The sequence below is a fragment of the Pseudorca crassidens genome, chromosome 2 (genome assembly GCF_039906515.1).
Source record: "Pseudorca crassidens isolate mPseCra1 chromosome 2, mPseCra1.hap1, whole genome shotgun sequence".
Taxonomy (NCBI): domain Eukaryota; kingdom Metazoa; phylum Chordata; class Mammalia; order Artiodactyla; family Delphinidae; genus Pseudorca; species Pseudorca crassidens.
In genome coordinates this window covers 116,132,732-116,153,801 of record NC_090297.1, presented here as the reverse complement: position 1 = coordinate 116,153,801, position 21,070 = coordinate 116,132,732, and the positions used below count along the sequence as shown (strand labels likewise).

The following is a 21,070-nucleotide window of genomic DNA, read 5'->3' as shown; positions in this document are numbered from 1 at the left end:
ACTGATGCCAGGGGCAGAATCTGGTTTACCTAGATGCAAGAGGCCACTGATACAAGACAAAGTGTGTTTTCTAAATGACTTCACAGTAAGAAAAAAAAAAAAATCCAGGATTTTCAAGGTGGGGAAAAGTTATAAGAGACTCCCTCCACATTGACTAAATATCTGAGGTAAGAGCAATCAGAACTAATCGCTATCCCTTCTCCCAATGTCAGGGAGCCGTAGAAAAGGCTGCCTTGTTGCTCAACAGAGAAGGAAAGAGAAAAAAAAAACACATATATATAGATATGAGAAGATTAGTCTCAACATAGATTTACACCCCATTCACTGGATCAAAACAAATTATAAAACCATCATACTTATTTCCACAATATGCTCAAAAGTATGTACAGGCAACCAGAAACTATAAGTCTACATAGAAAGTTTGAAGAAAGATAAATGAATTGCTAGAAAAGTAAGATATAGTTTTAAAAAGTCAATTAACATCTATTATTAATATCATTTTACATGAAAGACATTTTAATAACAACAAAATAGAAAGGACATAATCACAGAGTAAATATAGTTCTTTACCTTGAATACATCTAATTGAGTGGAAAATCCACATTTTTGTTCTTATATTTTTTATGATGTATGCCAACCCCTGGAAACTGTCGTGACCTGCCACCATCTTTAGAGGGCAACTTGTGAATCTCTGATTTAGTAAAAACTCCTCTCAGGATCAAAACTTTTGACATCATTCATACCCCAGATCAATGAGTTCTCTGAGAAAATATATTTACCTCCCTTTCTCAGTGACAGAATCAACCACTTCTTCCTATGTATTTTCATAATTCTGAGACAAGCTTTTATTATGTAACTGATAACATTGCATTCAAATAGTTATTTGCCTCTTTTAGCAATTATTAAGAGAGATGGTGATTTCCCATGTTTGCTAAGCTAATATTTTCTATTTTGAGAACATCAAGGAAATGAATTACTCAAAGGGTTCAGATGAATTAAAGCAAGAAATGAATTCTCAGATGTCTAGCGTTACAAAGTTTTAAATAAACAACAACAAAAAATTGCAGGAATAGACTATAACCAGGCCTAAAACCGGTGTCTGCCACCAGGGTGTTGTGACTACAAAACAAGCTTTCAGTACTCCTGTACACTGTGATATCCTGTAAGATTGAAATGTTAGTGTACTTAACTGGGGTAAAACCAGGATGGGTTTTTAAGCAAGGAATGGATATGGTGACATTTTTTAAGAGGAATGTAGTTTTATTCAATTTGAAATTTTAATGCAAAGTGTTCCTCAAGATATATATTAAGATACACATTCAGATTTCATATTTTTGAAAAACACTAAAATATTTTATTATACCCCAAATACTGGGATTTTGGAACTTAAAAGCTCTGTATTTCAGAATGTCAGCATATGCCAAACCTGTACTGTAATCACAAACTCCCCACTAGGCCCAGGTTTTCAGGCTGCTTGAGGTCTTACCCAGCAGTTACACACTTTTCTGGTAGGTCACTGAATACACATTTGTCCTCATATTCTCAATAGTCCTTTGTTAGAAACAGTATTCAGCAGAGAATAAACCCGTATGTTGATGATCAAAGAATGAACATCTGGAAGATTACTAAATCCAAACGTAATTAAAAATGTATTGTTTTACTCCCCCAAATTTTACTAAGCAAATTTTAGAAGTTTTATATATCATGTAGAAACAATATTGCTCAGCTCCCTCAGCTGCTAGGTTGGGTCTGTGTCACTAGTTACTATATTGCACATGAGATACCATATAGCAAATACATGCTCTTGACTGAGGTGGATGGAGACAAAGATTTTGGGAGTGGTATTTTTGTGTGTGTGTGTGTGTGTGTATATATATATATATATATATATATATATAGTGCCTGCATATGTGTCTGTGTGTCTGTGTGTGTCCTGATTGAAGATGATTTATCAAGGAAATTTTTCCATACTGTTTACCTCTTGAAGACCCAGAATCAGTTATTCCTTTTGCTCCTGCTTGCAAAACAGACCACCTTTTCTCCCTGAGGTCCTGTCCTTTGTAATATAGAACCAAGGCAGCTGACATGCAGTGCTCACATTGTTTCCCAGAGGTCTTCCCTTAAAGCTCCAGTGCAGTAGGTACATCACATACCTCCTGAGATACCACAGGCAACACATGTAACATTTTCCCTACAACAGAACACAGAACTCCATCCTTTAACCTCCAAGATTAGTTTCTTCATCAGCTATAAGCATGCCACCAAGCCAGGGCTACATATTTGAGTTATTTCCTGAGGCTGGGAAAAGGGCAATGTTGACTTGTGCCCTGCCTGGTAAAGGCTTCAGCCTGAAAATAACCTTTTCTGCTTACATTCCTTGGCTAGAACAAGTCCATGGCCCTTTTTAACTTCACAGATAAGAGGTGCAGTCTTCCATGTGCCTCTAAAAAGAAGTGAATTGAATCAGAGTGAACAACACTAATGATTACCTGAAAGTTTTCCTGATGAAGTGACATTAGTGGTCATTTACTTATGGCTGTAAGAAACAGCAGAGATGCATGGGAGACAGTTCGGTCCTCTTTCTGTATCTCCTTCCCTCTCTCTCCTTCCTTTCCTCCACCCCTCCCTCCCCCTTTCCTTTTTTTTCATAATGACTTAGACACTTATAAACCACTACCCAACTCCAAAACTGGAATGTTATTAATAACCTATACCTACCCATGTGCTCCTCTACATTGCCGTTGTCTGAATTTGTGTTTATCATTCTGTTGTGTAGACTTACTTGGGCCAAGATTGTGGCCTGAGCTCTACTTCCTTTCATAGGCACAACAAAATTAAAACAGAGTAACTATTGATGAGAAAGATTGGAATCTAACAGAAAAGATCTTCTACAACTAAAGATATAGAGAAGGAATCTCAAGGAGTTAGGTAGGAGGGGTGGAGTCTTGATATATCATGACCCATACCCTTGTGTGGATGACCCATAAATGGGAACATAATTACAATTGCAGAAGCTCTTCCTGAGGAGTGAGTGCTCTGAGCCCCACATCAGGCTCTCCAGACTGGGGGCCCTGCACTGGGACGATGAGCTCCCAGAACGTTTGACTTTGAAGGTCGGCAGGGCTTACTTTTGGGAGAGCCAGAGGGCCGTGGGAAACAGAGACTCCTCTCTTAAAGGGGGCACACAGGATCTCACACACTCCAGGACCCAGGGCAGAAACAGTAATCTGAAAGGAGCTTATAGCTCATAGCCACCTGCCTATCTTGGGAAGCCTCATGGAGAGGTAGGAGGTAACTGGAGCTCACCCTGGTGACATAGACATTGGTAGCAGCCATTTTTGGGAACTTGTCCTACTACCTGGGCACTGGTGCTGGCAAGCACCATTTTGTAATCCTCTATCTAGCTTATTAGCACTGGAACCTGCCCCACCCACCAATACTGTGATGCCTCAGGCCGTGCAACTGATTGGTGGGGACACAGTCTCACCCACCAGTAGGCAGGCTGCCTTAAGACTCCCTGAACTGACACCTTCCTTATGACATGGTCTGTCCACCAGAGGGTCCAGGACCCTGCCCCCCACACCAGGGCATAGGCAGTAACCCTAGAACCCCCAGAGCCCTGCAGCCAGAAATTCCAGGATCTGGCTCTGCCTGCCAGTGGGCTGGTAGGCCAAACGACCAGTAAGACAGAAATACAGCCCCACCCATTAAAAAAAAAAAAAGAAACAGCAAAAAATATGTTACAATGAAGGAGCAAGGTAAAAACCTACAAGACCAAATAAGTGAAGATGAAATAGGCAGCCTACCTGAAAAAGAATTCAGAGTAATGACAGTAAAGATGATCCAAAATCTCAGAAACAGAACAGAGAAAATACAAGAAACGTTTAACAAGGATCTAGAAGAACTAAAGAGCAAACAAAGAGTGATGAACAGCACAATAACTGAAATTAAAAATACTCTAGAAGGAATCAATAGCAGAAAAACTGAGGCAGAAGAAAGGATAAGTGACCTGGAAGATAAAATGATGGAAATAACTGCTGTGGAGCAGAATAAAGATAAAAGAATGAAAGAATTGAGGTCTCAAAGACCTCTGGGACAACATTAAGTGCACCAACATTCGTATTATAGGGGTCCAGGAGAAGAACAGAAAGAGAAAGCGTCTGAGAAAATATTGGAAGAGATTAGAGTTGAAAACTTCCCTAACATGGGAAAGGAAATAGTCAATCAGGTCCAGAAAACACAGAGAGTCCCATACAGTATAAACCCAAAGAGAAACACACAGAGACACATATTAATCAAACTTTCAAATATTAAATACAAAGGAAAAAATATTAAAAGCAGCAAGGGAAAGCAACAAATAACATTTAAGGCAATCCCCATAAGATAACAACTGATCTTTCAGCAGAAACTCTGTGAGCCAGAAAGGAGGGGCAGGACATATTTAAAGTGATGAAAGGGAAAAACCTACAACTAAGATTACTCTACCCAGAAAATATCTCATTCAGATTTGATGGAGAAGTCAAAAGATTTGCAGACAAGTGAAAGCTACAAGAATTCAGCACCAACAAACCACGTTTACAACAAATGCTGAAGGAACTTCCCTAAGTGGGAAACACAAGAGAAGAAGAAGACCCACAAAAACAAACCCAAATCAACTGAGAAAATGGAAATAGGAACATACATATCGATTATCACCTTGAATGTAAAACGATGAAATGCTCCAACCAAAAGACACAGACTGGCTGAATGGATACAAAAACAAGACTCATATATACTGTCTACAAGAGACCCACTTCTGACTTAGGGACACATACAGACAGAAAGTGAGAGGATAGAAAAAGATATTCCATGCAAATGGAAATCACAAGAAAGCTGGAGCAGCAATACTCATATCAGATAAAATAGACTTTAAAATAAAGACTGTTACAAGAGATAAGGAAGGACACTACATAATGATCAAGAGATCAATTCAAGAAGAAAACATAACAATTATAAATATTTATGCACCCAACATAGGAGCACCTCAATACATAAGGCAAGTGCTAACAGCCATAAAAGGAGAAATCAACAGTAACACAATAATAGTGGGGGACTTTAACACCCCAATTACACAAATAGACAGATCATCCAGAGAGAAAATAAATAAGGAAACACAGGCTTTAAATGACACAATAGACCAGATAGACTTAATTGGTATTTTTAGGACATTCCACCCAAAAGCAGAAGAATACACTTTCTTCTCAAGTGCTCACGGAATGTTCTCCAGAATAGATCACATCTTGGGTCACAAATCAAGCCTTGGAAAATTTAAGAAAACTGAAATCATATCAAGCATCTTTTCTGACCAAAAAGCTATGAAATTAGAAACCAATTAGAGGAAAAAAACAGTAAAAAACACAAATACATGGAGGCTAAACAGTGCACTGCTAAATGACTAAGAGATCACTGAAGAAATCAAAGAAGAAATAAAAAAATACCTGGAAACAAATGACAATGAAAACACGATGATCCAAAACCTATGGGACACAGCAAAAGCAGTTCTAAGAGGGAAGTTCATAGCAATTCACGCTCACCTCAAGAAACAAGAAAAATCTCCAAAAAACAATCTAACTTTACACCTGAAGCAACTAGAAAATGAAGAACAAAGAAAACCCAAAGTTAGTAGAAGGAAAGAAATCATAAAGATCAGAGCAGAGATAAATGAAATAGAAACAAAGAAAACAATAGCAAAGATCAATAAAACTAAAAGTTCGTTCTTTGAGAAGATAAACAAAATCAATAAACCTTTAGCCAGACTCATCAAGAAAAAAAGGGAGAGGACTAAACTCAATAAAATTAGAAATGAAAAAGGAGAGATTACAATTGACCCTGCAGAAATACAAAAGATCATAAGAGACTACTATAAGCAACTTTATGCCAATAAATTGGACAACCTGGAAGAAATGGACAAATTCTTGGAAAAGTACAACTTTCCAAGATTGAACCAGGAAGAATTAGAAAATATAAACAGACCAAGAACAAGTAATGAAGTTGAAACTGTAATTAAAAACCTTCCAACAAACAAATGTCCAGGTCCAGATGGTTTCACAGGTGAATTCTATCAAACATTTAGAGAAGAGTTAACACCTATCCTTCTCAAACTCTTCCAAAGAACTGTGGAGGGAGGAACACTCCCAAACTCATTCTACGAGGCTACCATCACCCTGATAGCAAAACCAGACACAGATATCACAAAAAAAGAAAATTATAGACCAATATTCCTGATGAACATAGATGCAAAAATCCTCAACAGAATACTAGCAAACAGAATCCAACAACGCATTAAAAGGATCATATGCTATGATCAAGTGGGATTTATCCCAGGGATGCAAGGATTTTTCAGTATATGCAAATCAATCAATGTGATACACCATATTAACAAATTGAAGAATAATAACCCTATGAGCATCTCAATAGATACAGAAAAAGCTTTTGACAAAATTCAACAACCATTTATGATAAAAACTCACCAGAAAGTGGGCATAGAGGGAACCGACCTCAACATAATAACAGCCATATATGACAAACCCACAGCAAACATCATTCTCAATGGTGAAAAACTGAAAGCATTTCCTCTAAGATCACAACAAGACAAGGATGTCCACTCTCACCACTATTATTCAGCATAGTATTGGAAGTCCTAGCCACAGCAATCAGAGTATAAAAAGAAAAAAAGGAATACAAATTGGAAAAGAAGAAGTAAAACTGTCACCGTTTGCCGATGACATAATACTATACATAGAAAATCCTAAAGATGCTAGGATTCCAGAAACAAATGAAACCAGAAAACTACTAGAACTAGTCAGTGAATTTGGTAAGGTTGCAGGATACAAAATTAATGCACAGAAATCTCTTGCATTCCTATACACTAACAACGAAAGATTTTTTGTGGTCTAATATGTGGGTATGTGGACATGTGTAACCTGTGTAGTAGATGTAACCACACATGGAATCAGAAAACCTGTCAGCACTGATATGGATTATACATGACAGACAAACAACAATGTGGAGAAAAGAAAATCCTCCAGAATAGAGTTTGCCATGTCAAGAAAATTTCATTTATGGTTTATTGCGAATGTTCATATCATTAAAAAAACAAGATAATTTGGTTTTAAGTTCCTAACTGCAGTTTGAAACTTTGATCACATGTGCTTGTTTTCAGAGGTGCCAGTGTACCACAACTCAAAAAATTAAAGGGAACATTGGCTTGCACAAATTACCTTATCATTCAGACCTCAATTTTGATCTTCTAAATTTATAATTCACAAAGTAGGTGCAATTCACAAACTAGGTGGCAGGGCACCTAGAGTCATTATGTTTTCTTTTCCATTTTGCAAAACACTCAAATGTAACAATTTAAGTATAAAATTGGATGCTAAATCAGATTCTGATTTATACTATACAGTTGACCCTTGAAAAATGAACAATGCGGGGGTTAGGGGTGCTGATCCCACCCCTACCAAAGTCTAAAATTTGAGTATAACTTTATAGTTGGCCCCTCATACAGGCGGTTCTGCATCCGTGGATTCAACCAGCCACAGGTCGTGTAGTACTGCAGAACATATTGAGTGACCAAAAAAAAAAAAGGTTTACTCTCCCTCAAGTAAGAGAAAATTCTCCCGCCTGATGACCTTCAAACTGAGACATTGGCTCTGCAGATTTGGGATTTGCCAGCCTCCATAATTTCATGAGCCAGTTCTCTATAATAAATCTCTTTATCTCCATCTCCATTTCCATCTCTATCTCTCTATCTATGTCTATATATCTCCTATGGGTTCTGTTTCTCTGGAAAGCCTCACTAATACATTGATCTTATGTTATGTAGTTGAAAACCTGGGAACTTGCAGAACTGGTATTTTAAATCATCGCACATGTAATATAGTTATTGTAAAAAGTTCTGGACAGGAAGTATATGTGGAATAAAAAGTAAAAGTCACTCACTCACCTCTACCCAAAATTCTGTTTCTTTATCTAAAGGTTGCCATCATGAATATATATATATATATATATTTTTTTTTTTGTGATTGTGCTGGGTCTTTGTTGCTGCACGCGGGCTTTCTTTAGTTGTAGAGAACGGGGGTTACTCTTTGTTGCTGTGCGCGGGCTTCTCATTGCGGTGCCTTCTCTTGTTGTGGAGTACGGGCTCTCTAGGTGTGTGGGCTTCAGTAGTTGTGGCACCCGGGCTCAGTAGTTGTGGCTCATGGGTTTAGTTGCTCTGTGGCATGTGGGATCTTCCCGGACCAGGGCTCGAACCCGTGTCCCCTGCATTGGCAGGCAGATTCCCAACCACTGTGCCACCAGGGAAGTCCCCAACATGAATATTTTTCCCCAGGCATGTTTCTTTGCATTTACAACCATTCAGAGAACATAAATACACACACATTAGTTTGTCCACCTAAAGAGAACTATATTATGCAGATGGTTTTGTGAATGTCTTAAGCTTCTTTTCATGTGAGTATGTAGACATTTATTTTACTCTTAAAAGTCTTCTTAATATACTGTAGTATAGAATGAATACACCATATTTTTTAAACTGTTCCCCACTGATTAGGTTATTTAGGATTTTTTACTTAACAATGCTATAAGGAAGAATCTTGCTTATCTTTGGGCATTTGTGAAAGTATTAGTGAGAGTATTTCTGTGGGTAAATTCAAAGAGGGGAATTGCTAGGTGAAAGGGCATATGTATTTAACATGTTAATGATTACTATTAAATTGCCTTCTAGTAAATTATCAAAGTTGAAGGTGGTCTTAGGGACCCCAAATTTAAAATTAGTCTCAGAAGTGGGTGGATTGTTTCAGACATTACATGAAATTTCTAAAAATATTATATGTTCTGGTATAATGTTATAAGTCATAATTCTAGCTATTACTTTAAAATGTATATCTCAGAAATAACTAAATTTCCTTGTCAATTGCATTATTATGAACTTTCATCAAATCCTTAACCATGGTCATTTTTAAGTCTTTTGTCATTTACAGACAGTTCTGGGTGTACTCTGAGGCTTTTGCAAAAATGTTCCTATAAAAGGGTTTCATCTTCATGGAATCCATGGAAAAGACTGACAAGTACAGGTTTCTGGTAACTGACTATACTCCTGAACTGAATGAATAAGCATTTTCAGAACTCTAATGGAAAACTGATGAATTCATAAAAGTGCTAACAAAAGATGAAAAAACAAATTAATTACATGGGACTGAGTGAACTGATGAGGATGATTATAATTTTTGTGACTTTCTGTTTGAATAAAAAAAGAAAATCCCACAAGGACTCAGAGACAAAAAATATACAAATCAATTTTCACTGCAAAGTAAAGGAGCTGTTACAGTGGAGGATTCCTGGACTGAATGTCAATATTATGACATAGTATGAGTGTGTTTCATAAATGCAATCATTGTTGCTTTTGTTGTGGTCATCCAAAAAAAAAAAAGAAGTGAGTGGATTTGGGGACTCATCAGTGTTGTAACTGGGATATACTAGAATGAACTTGACTCCTTGAAACATGGTGAAAGTGTGATTTGAGAAAAAGAAGGATGAGTGGGTGAGGGTTGATGAAACATTAATTCTTGGCTGGTCACTGACCGTTAAATGTCCAAGACTTACAAAGACCTGGGGAATATGCATGGGAAATGGGAATACAGGAGTTTCTGAATTTATGTGGACTTTGTAGCATCTTGGGTCTTCATACTAAAGTGGCTGGATTACACAGAATGGCTCTTTGTACAAGGATCCTGCAGGGCAAGATATAAATTCCATGAAGGCAGGGACCATGGTGACTTAGTTTACTAGTGTATCTCAGAGGGAAGGGAAATGCTTTCTCTAGGGAACTCATTCATTCCTTCAGCACTCAACAGTCTATAACCAACTATTAAGAGCCAGGCACTGGGCCAGGCTCTGGAAACACTAAACTAAGGAGAGAAAAGACTTCATGTAGAAGAGCTCAAGGTCAGGCAGGGCAGTGTGTAGAACAAGTAGCAGTTATCATGGGGTAGAGTATGGTAAGGGCCACAAGACACAAAGTGGTACATCTGCTTCCAGTTCAGTTTCCAGGGGATGGTAGGTCATCCACGTGACTGGTGGGAAGAGGATGGAGCTGGTGCTGGGGTCAGGAGTGGTGAACCAGATTCCTAATTAATGTTGTCCATTAGTTGCTTTGAACAGATGGCCCTTGTCCTCCATCTTTAATGGGAGGAAATTTACTCTTCCTTATTTTATCATGCCTTGAGCACCAGTTCCTAAGGTCAAGGGCATGGCCAGATCAACTCTGAGGAAATTTCCCAGGACTGAGGACTGCCCCTTGGGAGGAGAAAAATGAGAGAAGAGCTGATAACCATTAGATTAGCTGGAAAAATCTGTGTCGGTCTCCGTTTAAGAAAACAAACAAAACCTTACCGTTGTCCAGAGTTTTTTACACTCATCCTCTCAGGTACAGTTTTTAATTTGATTCTGAAACTACCTTGTAAGGGATAGGAGCCAAGTATTGTTGAGCCCACAGGCTCAGAAAATAATTTGGTCAGGATCACACAGGCTGTGTGTTGCTGAAATGGAACTCAAGTCTACATCTTTGACTCCAAATCCAGTGCTCCATCCGGAATATCACTGCTGCCTTTTTTGGCAGGCAAGGCTTTCAGTCTGCCTCCCCTTAGCCCAGCTTCAGACAGGGTGACTGGAAATGGATCAAAAGATTGAAAAGGAGAAGAAAGACTGACCTGAAGTGAACTGAAAGTATTTTCTGCTAAGGGGAAAGCAGAAGAAAGAGAAAGGCATAGAACTCTGGGGTGTGGTCTCAAAGCAATTGCATTCTGAGAAAGATGGGATGCCTCCACCTCTCCCTGGCGGGGTGAAGAGGATCAGATGCTACCCGGCCTTTCTGGAGGGTGGAATCAAAGTGCGTGCTTGGGGGAAGCAAACATGGGTCTACATCCTGTCTGGGTGAGAGAAGCTGAGAGAAGGAATAAAGAACTATTACGGGAAAGTAGAAAAAGAAGAAGGGAGGGAATTTACAAGTACAGATAGGAAACTAGGGCAAAAGCACATTCTTAAGAAAAAAAAATTAATTTGCATATGCTTAAACTTTGGTATCAACTTGCAGAGATTCCCCAGGCCTGTTAGATTTTTCTAGTGCCCCTTACTTGTCTTCTTCAACATTTCACCCACTTATCTAGGGTTCCACTTCTCAGTCCACATCCTTCCCAAACCCTCTCCCCTCCACCTTCGCAATGTCTGTTGGGATGGGACAGGCTCTGATGATGGCTGTTTGGCCCCCATGTAGGTTCCTCCATATTGCCAGTAGGATGCATAGAACTGGAAAATTTCTTGGGCATCTGTCCTTTAAACAAAGCAGCTGGGCTGGGGCAGAGCTTGGGACAAGATATTGAAGCTGGTTTTGTGAGTCACTGTGAACTCTGAACACCCGCCCACTTGAGGCAGACTTTGCAAGTTTAGCTTGCGGGAACTATCAGACCAGGTCCAGGGACTGGGGCTTCCTCAACGGCCTTGTTAGTGTTCAGCTAATGAGAACAGCCTCAAGTTGAGGAAACTGTGGCTGGAGCGAGGCCGTTCTGCTCTCCGTCAGCCTCCTGCTGATGGGTGGCTGCTGAGCCTGTGCAGGGCAGAGCATCTGGTGGGAGAGGACCCGGCCTGATCCCTCTGTCTTGTGGGGATGTTGGGGCAAGCAATTACCCTCACACTCTTTCTGCTCATCAAGGGGCATCGGGGCCAAGGTAAGGAGGCTTAGCCTGGCAGGGGTGGGGCTGGCATGGACTAGGGGCCGTGGCCTTCAGGGAGATCAGTGTCCAGAGCCTCTGGGTTGTGCTGCTTACATTGGTGACCTGGAACTGTGACTCTGAACAGTTCCCCGCAGCTCTGGACAGGCTGGGTCAGAGAGCAAAGGCTGGCAGTGGGTTGGGAGGTCCTTGAGAAGCACCTCTGGCCAAGCAATCCAGGCCACCTCAGGCAAGGTAAGTCTTTTCCACTGGCTTCAGTTTTCCTTTCTGTCTAGTGGGGAGAAAGTATCCTCCCTGCTGGCTGTAAGAAGGACAAAGGAAATATCCTCTAATTTGGTGCGATTACCAGCAGAGAGGAGAAGTGGCCATGAGCTTGGGTTTCTCCAAGGAAGTAGGGGTACTGGAGCTCAGAGACTGACAGATTATTCTCTGAGGCAGGAGAGCTGAGCCCTGGCAAGGGAGAGGGGAGAAGGGAAGGATGAGGCCAAGGCCAGAACAGAGGCCTTACCAGCATGGCCTGGTCCCTCATCCCTCAGCTCTCCCAGCAGCCCAGAGGCCATGGGAGCCTGAGAATTATTAGGGAAATGTTGTCTGGGGGCAGGGTGAGGGGAAGGGAAGAGAAGGAGACAGTATAAGGAAGCTCCATAGCAAACTGATAACTGTCAGCTGGGCCCTGGGCCAACTAATGTTTGTGTGTGTGGGAAGCAGGTTCCCCTTCTTTTTCCAACCCTAAGTCTAGGATGCTCTGAGACTCGGAGCCTGCATTTTAGATCAGTGACTCTTTGAGGGACATCATGAGTGGGGGGTGCGGTGAGAGGAGGGCACACTTTTGTGCAAAGGGAAGAAACAGAGGCACAAGGAAGTATTTGTGCAAGGCCTGGTAGAAGCCATCCCTGGGTACTCAGTTCAATCACTGAGCCCCTGAGCACTTTGGTATCCTTCAAGAAGACACATTCCAGGCTCCGGCTTTTGTAATGAGTACAGGCGGAGTAGGGCAGGGTGTAATAAGGAACAGGGAGCAGAGAGAGCAGTCTGGAGACTGGGGCTCATGCATGTGGGCTGGAGGGACCCAAAGACGCAGGATCCTAGGTAAGAGAGCTAGGTTGGAACCTGGGCTAAGTAGCCTTGAAAGCTGAGGTAGGACCCACATGCTTTGATGCCTGGCTCTGGGGGTGGGATGGACAGAACGTTGAGGCTGACTCAGATCATGAGCCCAAGTGGCAGGAAGACGATGCTCCCTCCATCCCCATTCCCAGGGCTGTGCTGCTCTCTTTGGGTGTGGCTATGACAAGACCCATTGGTGGGAGGTAGTGGGGAGCCTGGCGAGTGATCCTTTGAGCAGAGGGAGGGATGGACTTTGGTCTTAGGGAACTTCTCTCTCTTCTTGCTATGCCCTGTGTCTGTGGGTCTGACCTCATGTAAGCTGACTGAAACTGCTTTGTTTATTTAGTTCAATTTTTAAACTTCTTAATTGAAAATGATTTTTAAGTTTCAGGGGATAGCCCAAAGAATTTTTGTATTTCCTTCACCTAGATTCACCAGTTGTTAACATTTTTTCACATTTGCCTTATTTCTCTTTCTCTCCGAATATAGGTATGTGTGTATAGCTGTATAATAATAATTACTTTTGTGGAATATTCAAGAATAAGTTGCAGACATCATGCCCCTTTACTCTTAACTATTTTAGCACACATCTTCTAAGGACAAGGATGTTCCCATATCATATCATATATCAGCACAGTTATCAAATTTAGTAAATTTAACATAGATACAATCAAACATACAGTCCATATTTAAATATTACCAGCTGTCCCCCAAATGTGCTATACGACATCTTTTTTCCCCAACCAGAATCCAATCAGGATCATGTATTGCATTCAGTTGTTATATCTTTTTCGTCATCTTCAATCTACAATTATTCCTTTCTTTGTCTTTTATGAATTTGACATTTGTCGAATACAAGTCAGTTGTTTTCTAGAGGGTTCCACAATCTGAGTTTGTCTAATGTTTTGTCATAAGACTTATGTCATGCACTTTTGGCAGGAATACCATGAAAGTGATGGCATGTCTTTTTCAGTGCATCCCATCAGGTGGTACAATGACAGTGAAACATTTTTTCTAAGACTTGGTTTACTGAAGAATGTAATATGCATCACATATGTGTAAGAGGCTCATAGCACTCTTGAGCATTGCAAAAGTCTTCCAAAGGCTTCTCACTTCACGTAGAGTAAAAGCCATATATTTTACAATGGCCCACGTGATCTGGCCTCCCTTACCACTGCCCCTTCCTCTCTGGTCTGCTCACTGCATTTCAGCCACGCTGGCCTGCTGGTCCTTACGCATGTTCCACTTGGGGGCTTTGCACTGTTTTCTCCACTTAGAATGCTGCGTTTCCCTCATTTGCCATGAGGCTTCCTTCCTCATTCTGCTCAAATACAACTTCTGCAGTGATATCTTTCCCACTAAAAATGTCAACCCCTTCATCCTGTAACTTCTTTCTCCCTCTTCGTTTATTTTTCTCTGTAATGCTCGTCTCCATTTTACGTACTATATGTTTACTTATTTGTCTTATTTTCTATCTCCTAGGCTCTTCTTTACCTCATTAGAATGTAAGATCCTTGAGGCCAGGGCTTTTGTTTGTTTTGTTCACTGCTGTATCTTCAGCATCTAGAACAGTATCTGGCACAAGTAGACCCTCACTATGTATTTATTGAATGAATGAGTACTTTAAATAATCCATGGAATAAAGTGAGTTTATCTGCCTACCAGAAAGCTTCATTGGGAAAACTGTTTTAGATTTTAAAGCATGTAAATACTAACTACCTCTGTGGCCTTGAGGAAGTTACCTAACTTCTTGTTTCTCAATTTTTCATTCATAACATGAAGTTAACAGCGGTGCCTGCTTCCTGGGGGATGTGTGAGGATTAGATGAGATATAGTGTATAAAGTGTTTAGAGAAATGCTGAGTTATAACAAGTCCTCCAAAATGAATGCTCATGTTAGTCGACTCTTTGGAGGCAGGGCATATATTTCACTTAGTTTTGTAGTCAGAGTAAAGAGGAGAGACTATTCAGTAATCTTTTGTTGACTTTAATTAATTGAATAGAAAGTGAGTTAGAGAATCTTCAGATAAGATGATAAAGTTTTCATGTGTGACCCTTTTCTGAGGGTTTCTCATTATCATAACCAGGATCTTAGGGAGACTTCAACATTTTTAACTTAAAGAAACATGTATTCAAGACATTTAATCACATGATTACATCGTAATGTAAAGCAGTCTGTTTTCACAATAGCATCTCCCTCTCTATTCCCATTCCTTCCCTGGATATGTTTTGAGTAGCTCTGTACCGGGTGCTGGACAAGATATTTAGGATTCAGTAGTGATTAAGTACACGGCCCCTTTGTTTATGGAACCTACACCATTTTTATCCATCAGTACATAATTACAGCTGTGATTAGTGCCCAACGAAGTGCCCAACACAGTAAGTGCTCAAAACATGTTAGTTGAGTGAATAAATGAATTGTTTTCAGGCATCTTAGAGGAAGATTGGGATAATTTTGGGGTCAGATGGTTTGGGGACCAGGGACCTTCAAATCACTGCCCATGAGAGTGGACTTGGGCCCTAAAGTTCATTTTGGGCCCTAAATTCAGATTTTGGCTTTACATTCTGAAGACACTACAAAGGACACACCAGAGGCTATAAATGCCCAGGGGCCACAAGGTCTGGGGTGAGACGTGCTGGACCAAAAAAAAGGGGCAGGGGCAGCATCTCACAGATTAGCTCTGAAGGCCGCAGGCTGTTCCCATAGGTTGTGTTGAAACTTTCACTTCTCAGGAAGGAGTCACTGATCGCAACTGCTCTGGCTGGGATCCAGACAAGTTCTAAAAAGGCTGGATTTATTTTTGTCCATTTTTTTCCTTATTGTACTCCCCCTCAGACAAAGTGTGAATAGTGAAGTATCTGTCCACAGGAGAGAGATCAGGACTCAGAGAACTCAGGGCTGCAGCACCACTGCAGGGAACCATTTCTATAGAAATCCCTCCAGAGATAGCTGGGCCATTGTCTTCATGATACGTGTGCAGAAAAGTGTGCAAAATGGGGCTTCCCTGGTGGCGCAGTGGTTGAGAATCTGCCTGCTAATGCAGGGGACACGGGTTCGAGCCCTGGTCTGGGAGGATCCCACATGCCGCGGAGCAACTAGGCCCGTGAGCCACAACTACTGAGGCTGTGCTTCTGGAGCCTGTGCTCCGCAACAAGAGAGGCCGTGACAGTGAGAGGCCCGCGCACCGCGATGGAGAGTGGCCCCCCCCCCCGCCTTGCCACAACTAGAGAAAGCCCTCGCACAGAAACAAAGACGCAACACAGCAAAAATAAATTAATTAATTAATAAACTCCTACCCCCAACATCTACAAAAAAAAAAAAAAAACATTGGTTGAAAAAAATAAATGCTTTGGTACAGGCATGGCTAATTATTAAAAAAAAAAAAAGAAAAGTGTGCAAAATTATAAACGTACAACTCAATGAGTTATTGTTAAGTGAAAACACCTGTGTGTTTACCACATGTTCCCTCCTTTCCTTACCTCCACCTTCTTCCACAAATACAACCACTCTTCTGACTTCTAACATCATTGGTTAGCTTTGCCTATATATAAATGGAATCATAAAGTATATACTCTTGTATTGGCTTCTTTTGCTCAACATCTGATGAGATTTATCTGTGCTATCACTTGCAGCTGGTCGTTTTCATGGCTGTATTTCATTGTATGACTGTATAATAGTTTATTAATCTATTCTACCACTGATGAACCTTTGGGTTGTTTCAAGGTTTTTTTTTCCCTATTATAATCACGCTGCTAAGAGTCTTTAGGCCGAGCTGCTCAGCATGCGGGATCTTGGTTCCTAACCAGGGATGGAGCTCGCGCCCCCTGCAGTGGAAGCTCAGAATTTAAACCACTGGACCACCAGGGAAGTCCTCTATGAGCCTTTTAGTGCATGCATGTCTGTTGGGGGTAGAAGCACTGGGTATGTAGATATACCTCTAGTAGTTGCTGCTAAACTGTTTTCCAAAGTGGTTGAACCAAGCAGTGCGTGAGAGTTCCAAGTTTCAGGGCCACCAGCTTGTTCTGAGGACCTGCAAATGGGAAATGAAAGTGCAGGGGTGTGGAGCCTGAAAGGTGAAAGTCAAAGCCAAGAGAACCATGTCTGTTCTGGCTTCCCTGGTATACTGTATGAAATTCCTACATGAGAGTCATTTCTGGGAGCTGAATTTAATTAATTAATTAACTGAACACTTCATTAAACCCTTACTATGTTCCAAGAACCATGCAAGATTTTGTGGAGGAAACAAAGATGAAACACACATTGGTTCCATCCTTAAGAATCTTTCAGATAGTTAGAGGAAAAGAGACCTGTACAATATCAACTCTAAGGGAAGACAGCAAATGCTAAATGCTAAGTGTCTCCGACAGGCAAGATATATTTAGAGCACAAAGGGTGCAAAGAAGATGGAGAGTCCTCCTAGGTAGGGACACTGGGGAAGTGGCCTTGAAGGACAAATAAGAGTTCAGGAGATAGGGGTAAGGTAGAAGGACAAGCTAAGCAGAGGGAACAGCCTAAACAGAAGTAGGGAAAACAGGTTTGAACGAGGAGACGTGAGAAGCAGATGCTCTTGTCATCTTGGAGAAAGACAGTATTACAAATGGGATGATTCAGTTAACTGATACAAAGAGTGGGACGTAGCCTAGGTAAGTTGACAGAGGTAAGGGGTTGCATCGTCTGAGAGATGGAGTCAGTATAGCCAGGAGGAAGCCCCCCAGGGTGGGGCTAGGTGAAGAAGAAGAGAGGTGATGAATTGGGTTGTGGACCTGGAGGGGATTTTATCTACTTTATAATTTTGCCTTGACTAGGGCCGGCCCTGCCCCAGCACTTTTGGGATCTCACTGAGCTTTATCCACCCAGACCCCATCAGGAACCCCTTCTGTTGCCTTCACTCCAAGCCTGGTGGCATAACCCTGAGCTGAGAAAACCTCAACATCCTTTGTTGGCTAGGGGAAGTTACACTTTTCTGAAAGTTTTCTTTTCTCTCCCCTGTCCCCTCTCCCAGGCTCTCAGGCCTCAACCTTCTTCCCATCTCGCCCTTCCTCCGACCAGCAGGTCAAGGTCAGAGGAAGCTGAGCTGACGGTGGACACTGTGGGACTCTGGAGGCTGCAGCTTCTGCACCCAGCTCTGGGGCTGAGCGGGACTCACTGCTGGGTCAGATCGTCTCCTTGACCGTCCTCTGTGCTGGCCTCCCTCTTCTTCCTGAGGAGGTGGTGGAGTTAATCACTTGACCTCTGCCCTCCCTCTGCAGAGTTGTTTCACCCCATTCTTTCCTAACCACCGGAAGAGAGGCCCCAAAGCTGTTGAGTGGTAACAACAGAGGTAGCAGCAGCCCTGGGGCCTGCTCTGACCACCGGAATCTGCTGTGGCCTCTCCGCTCTGAGCAATCCGCCGCGTGTCGGGGCCTCCTCCACCTCTCACTAAGCATGTGAGAATTTGTGTTGAAGCTATCTTTTCATACTGCCATTTCTTGTCTCTCCATTTGGCATATGTGCCCCTCTGGGACAGGGACAGAGGTCTTTCTGCCTCAGTCACAATACCCACTACATAGTACCTTGCCCACTCATCTTTCTGCTGTATCCTCCCACTCCAGCCTCACCCCACCGCCATCCCTGTCTAGCCCTGTCTCACCCTGAATATCTTCCTTTTCCCCACACTGGGCTGTTGAGGGCTGCAGAAGAAAATTCAACAACAAAGAGCAACTGCAGATTGAGAGCCTTCAATTTCAGCTGGGTCCCCACTGTCCTGGGAATCCTTGTTTCTGATCCACAGCTTTCCCCTTTCTCCAAAGGGCTGATTCCAAACCTTCACCATCTCTTCAGGATCCCGTTCCATCATCATAGCTTTTATCAGCCTACACTCTCCTTCTCCAAGTAAATGGAGGCCCCAATTAGGGATTCTGCCGACCTCACCAACAATCCCTCAACATCAACTGACCTCATCTGTGCCCGTAAATGACCACATTCACCTCTGCTCTGCATTAGGGAGCTCTCCTCCTTTCCTCAGTCTGTCCTTCCCCGTGTGCTCTGGACATCACGGCTTCATCTGGTAGGTCATCCAGGACCTGCCCAGTTCACGATATCTCTGATCTTTCTTCAACTGCTCCTTTTCTGTTGGCTTTCCACTCTTAGTTCATTATCCTCCCATGTAAAAATCTATGTTGGAATACCATCCAGTTTTTCCCTACTGTGTCTTTCTTTCCCATGTGTCTCTTTTACTACTCATACAGAACACTTCGCTTCTGATACCTCTGGTCTCCAAATGTGTGTGTGGTTCTTTCCCCACACCAAGCAACTCTCTGTGGCCCCAGCTGGGTGTCTTACAATTTGACTCAATTCTGACACCATCTGCCCCGAGACAGTGTTAGATTTCACAGATTAAGGGCTCGTTCCCACAAGATTACCTCCCTCTGCCATTTCAGACACCAGTCTCAAGCCCAGGTTGTAGATCAGAGGTTCCAGTGATCCCCTCTTCTGATTCAATTAATTTGTTGGAGTAGCTCACAGAAGAGTGGGAAACACTTACTTACATTTACCAGTTTATTAATGGATATGATAAGGGATACAGATGAACAGCCAGATGAAGAGATAAATAGGGCAAGGTCTGGAAGAGAGCTTCTGTTCCCTTGGAGTTGGGGTTCACCAAACTGGTAGCTCCCCTAAACTCGTGCTATTGGGATTTTATAGGGGCTTTCTCATGTAGGTGTGATCAGTTATTAACTATTAACTCCATTTCCAGCCTCTATCCCTCCTCCGAAGGGTGGGGAATGGGGCTGAAAATTCCAAGCTTTTAATCATGGCTTGGCCTTTTTTGTGGTCAGCCCCTCCCACCCAGGAGTCCATCCAGAGTCATCTTAATAGAATAAAAGATGCTCCTGGCGCTCTTGTTACTTAGGAATTTACAAAGGTTTTAGGAGCTCCATGTCAGGGATGGGGTCAAAGACTAAATACTAAAGCAAGAGATGCTTTTATCACTGAGAAATTATAAGGATTTCAGGAACTCTGTGCCAGGAACTGGGGGGAGAGAATAATGTATATATTTCCATTATCTCACAAAAACCAAACCAGCAAACCAAAATAACAGGTGGTGTTCTTCCTGCGGTAGCTTCTTTCCTAGCTCCTTTTTAGTTGGAGACAAACCCTTCTTAAGTGCATAAACTAATACAATTTACATGAAAATATAATAGAATAGTATATTTAAAAAATGACTACAATGGCAGTATAGCATCAGGAGTGTAGATCACACATTTGATTCCTTAATAATTTAATAGTTTAGTTCATAACTTAATCATTCCTTGTATACTCTATATTCAGTTTTTAATTAATTAATTAATTAATTAATTAATTAAATGGCTGTGTTGGGTCTTCATTGCTGCTCGCCGTCTTTCTCTAGTTGCGGTGAGTGGTGGCTACTCTTCATTGCGGTGCGTGGGCTTCTCATTGTGGTGGCTTCTCTTGTTGCGGAGCATGGGCTCTAGGCGCGTGGGCTTCAGTAGTTGAGGCACGCAGGCTTAGTAATTGTGGCGCACGGGCTTAGTTGCTCTGCGGCATGTGGGATCTTCCGGGCCAGGGCTCGAACCTGTGTCCTCTGCATTGGCAGGCGGATTCTTAACCACTGTGCCACCAGGGAAGTCCTATATTCAGTTTTGTCATGATGAAGGAGAACCAGAATGAAGGCTCTATGTTTTGATCTGATGGTGGTTATTCAGGAGTTTACTTTATAATTATTCATTGTACTATGCATTTATATTTTAGGCACCCTTTAATATTTGTGCTACCTCTCAATTTTATAAAAGTTAAAAATAAAATAAAACCATCACAACCCCCTAAAAATTAAACTCATTTTCTATCACTCCACTCTCCAGACCTGCTGGAGAGAGCTTTATTACCATCCTTAGCAGACCCATAAGCCAGAAGTATGGGTGTCTGTAACAATGCTGCTGTTCTGTCTGTGATGCCCTCTTCCATACTCCTTTCTCAATCCTCCTGGCAGGCCTGGGTGCCCCAGGCAGCACCTAGCTCACCTCCTCTGGGAAGTCACTCCTAATGCTCCAGGGAATAGTAGAGCATGCTTTCCTTATGCTTGTGTCACACCTTGGGCATACCCCCATAGCACATTTCACATCAAGTCTTAGTTGGCTGTTTTAGGTTTATCTTCCTCTAGACTGTAAGCACAGTAAAACAGAGATTGTGACTTTTCCTTT

The 21,070-nt window shown here is 41.8% G+C and overlaps 1 protein-coding gene across 1 annotated transcript in view; it reads right to left on the bottom strand.

Annotated features, from left to right (window-relative positions):
• Window positions 1–14,108, bottom strand: part of LOC137209256 (intelectin-1-like) — a 30,445-nt gene extending 16,337 nt beyond the window's left edge. The window contains exon 1 of the mRNA XM_067710698.1: window positions 14,071–14,108. Coding sequence (XP_067566799.1) covers window positions 14,071–14,108 — 38 coding nt within the window. The remainder of the gene's footprint in view (window positions 1–14,070) is intronic.
• Window positions 14,109–21,070: the final 6,962 nt, after the last annotated feature.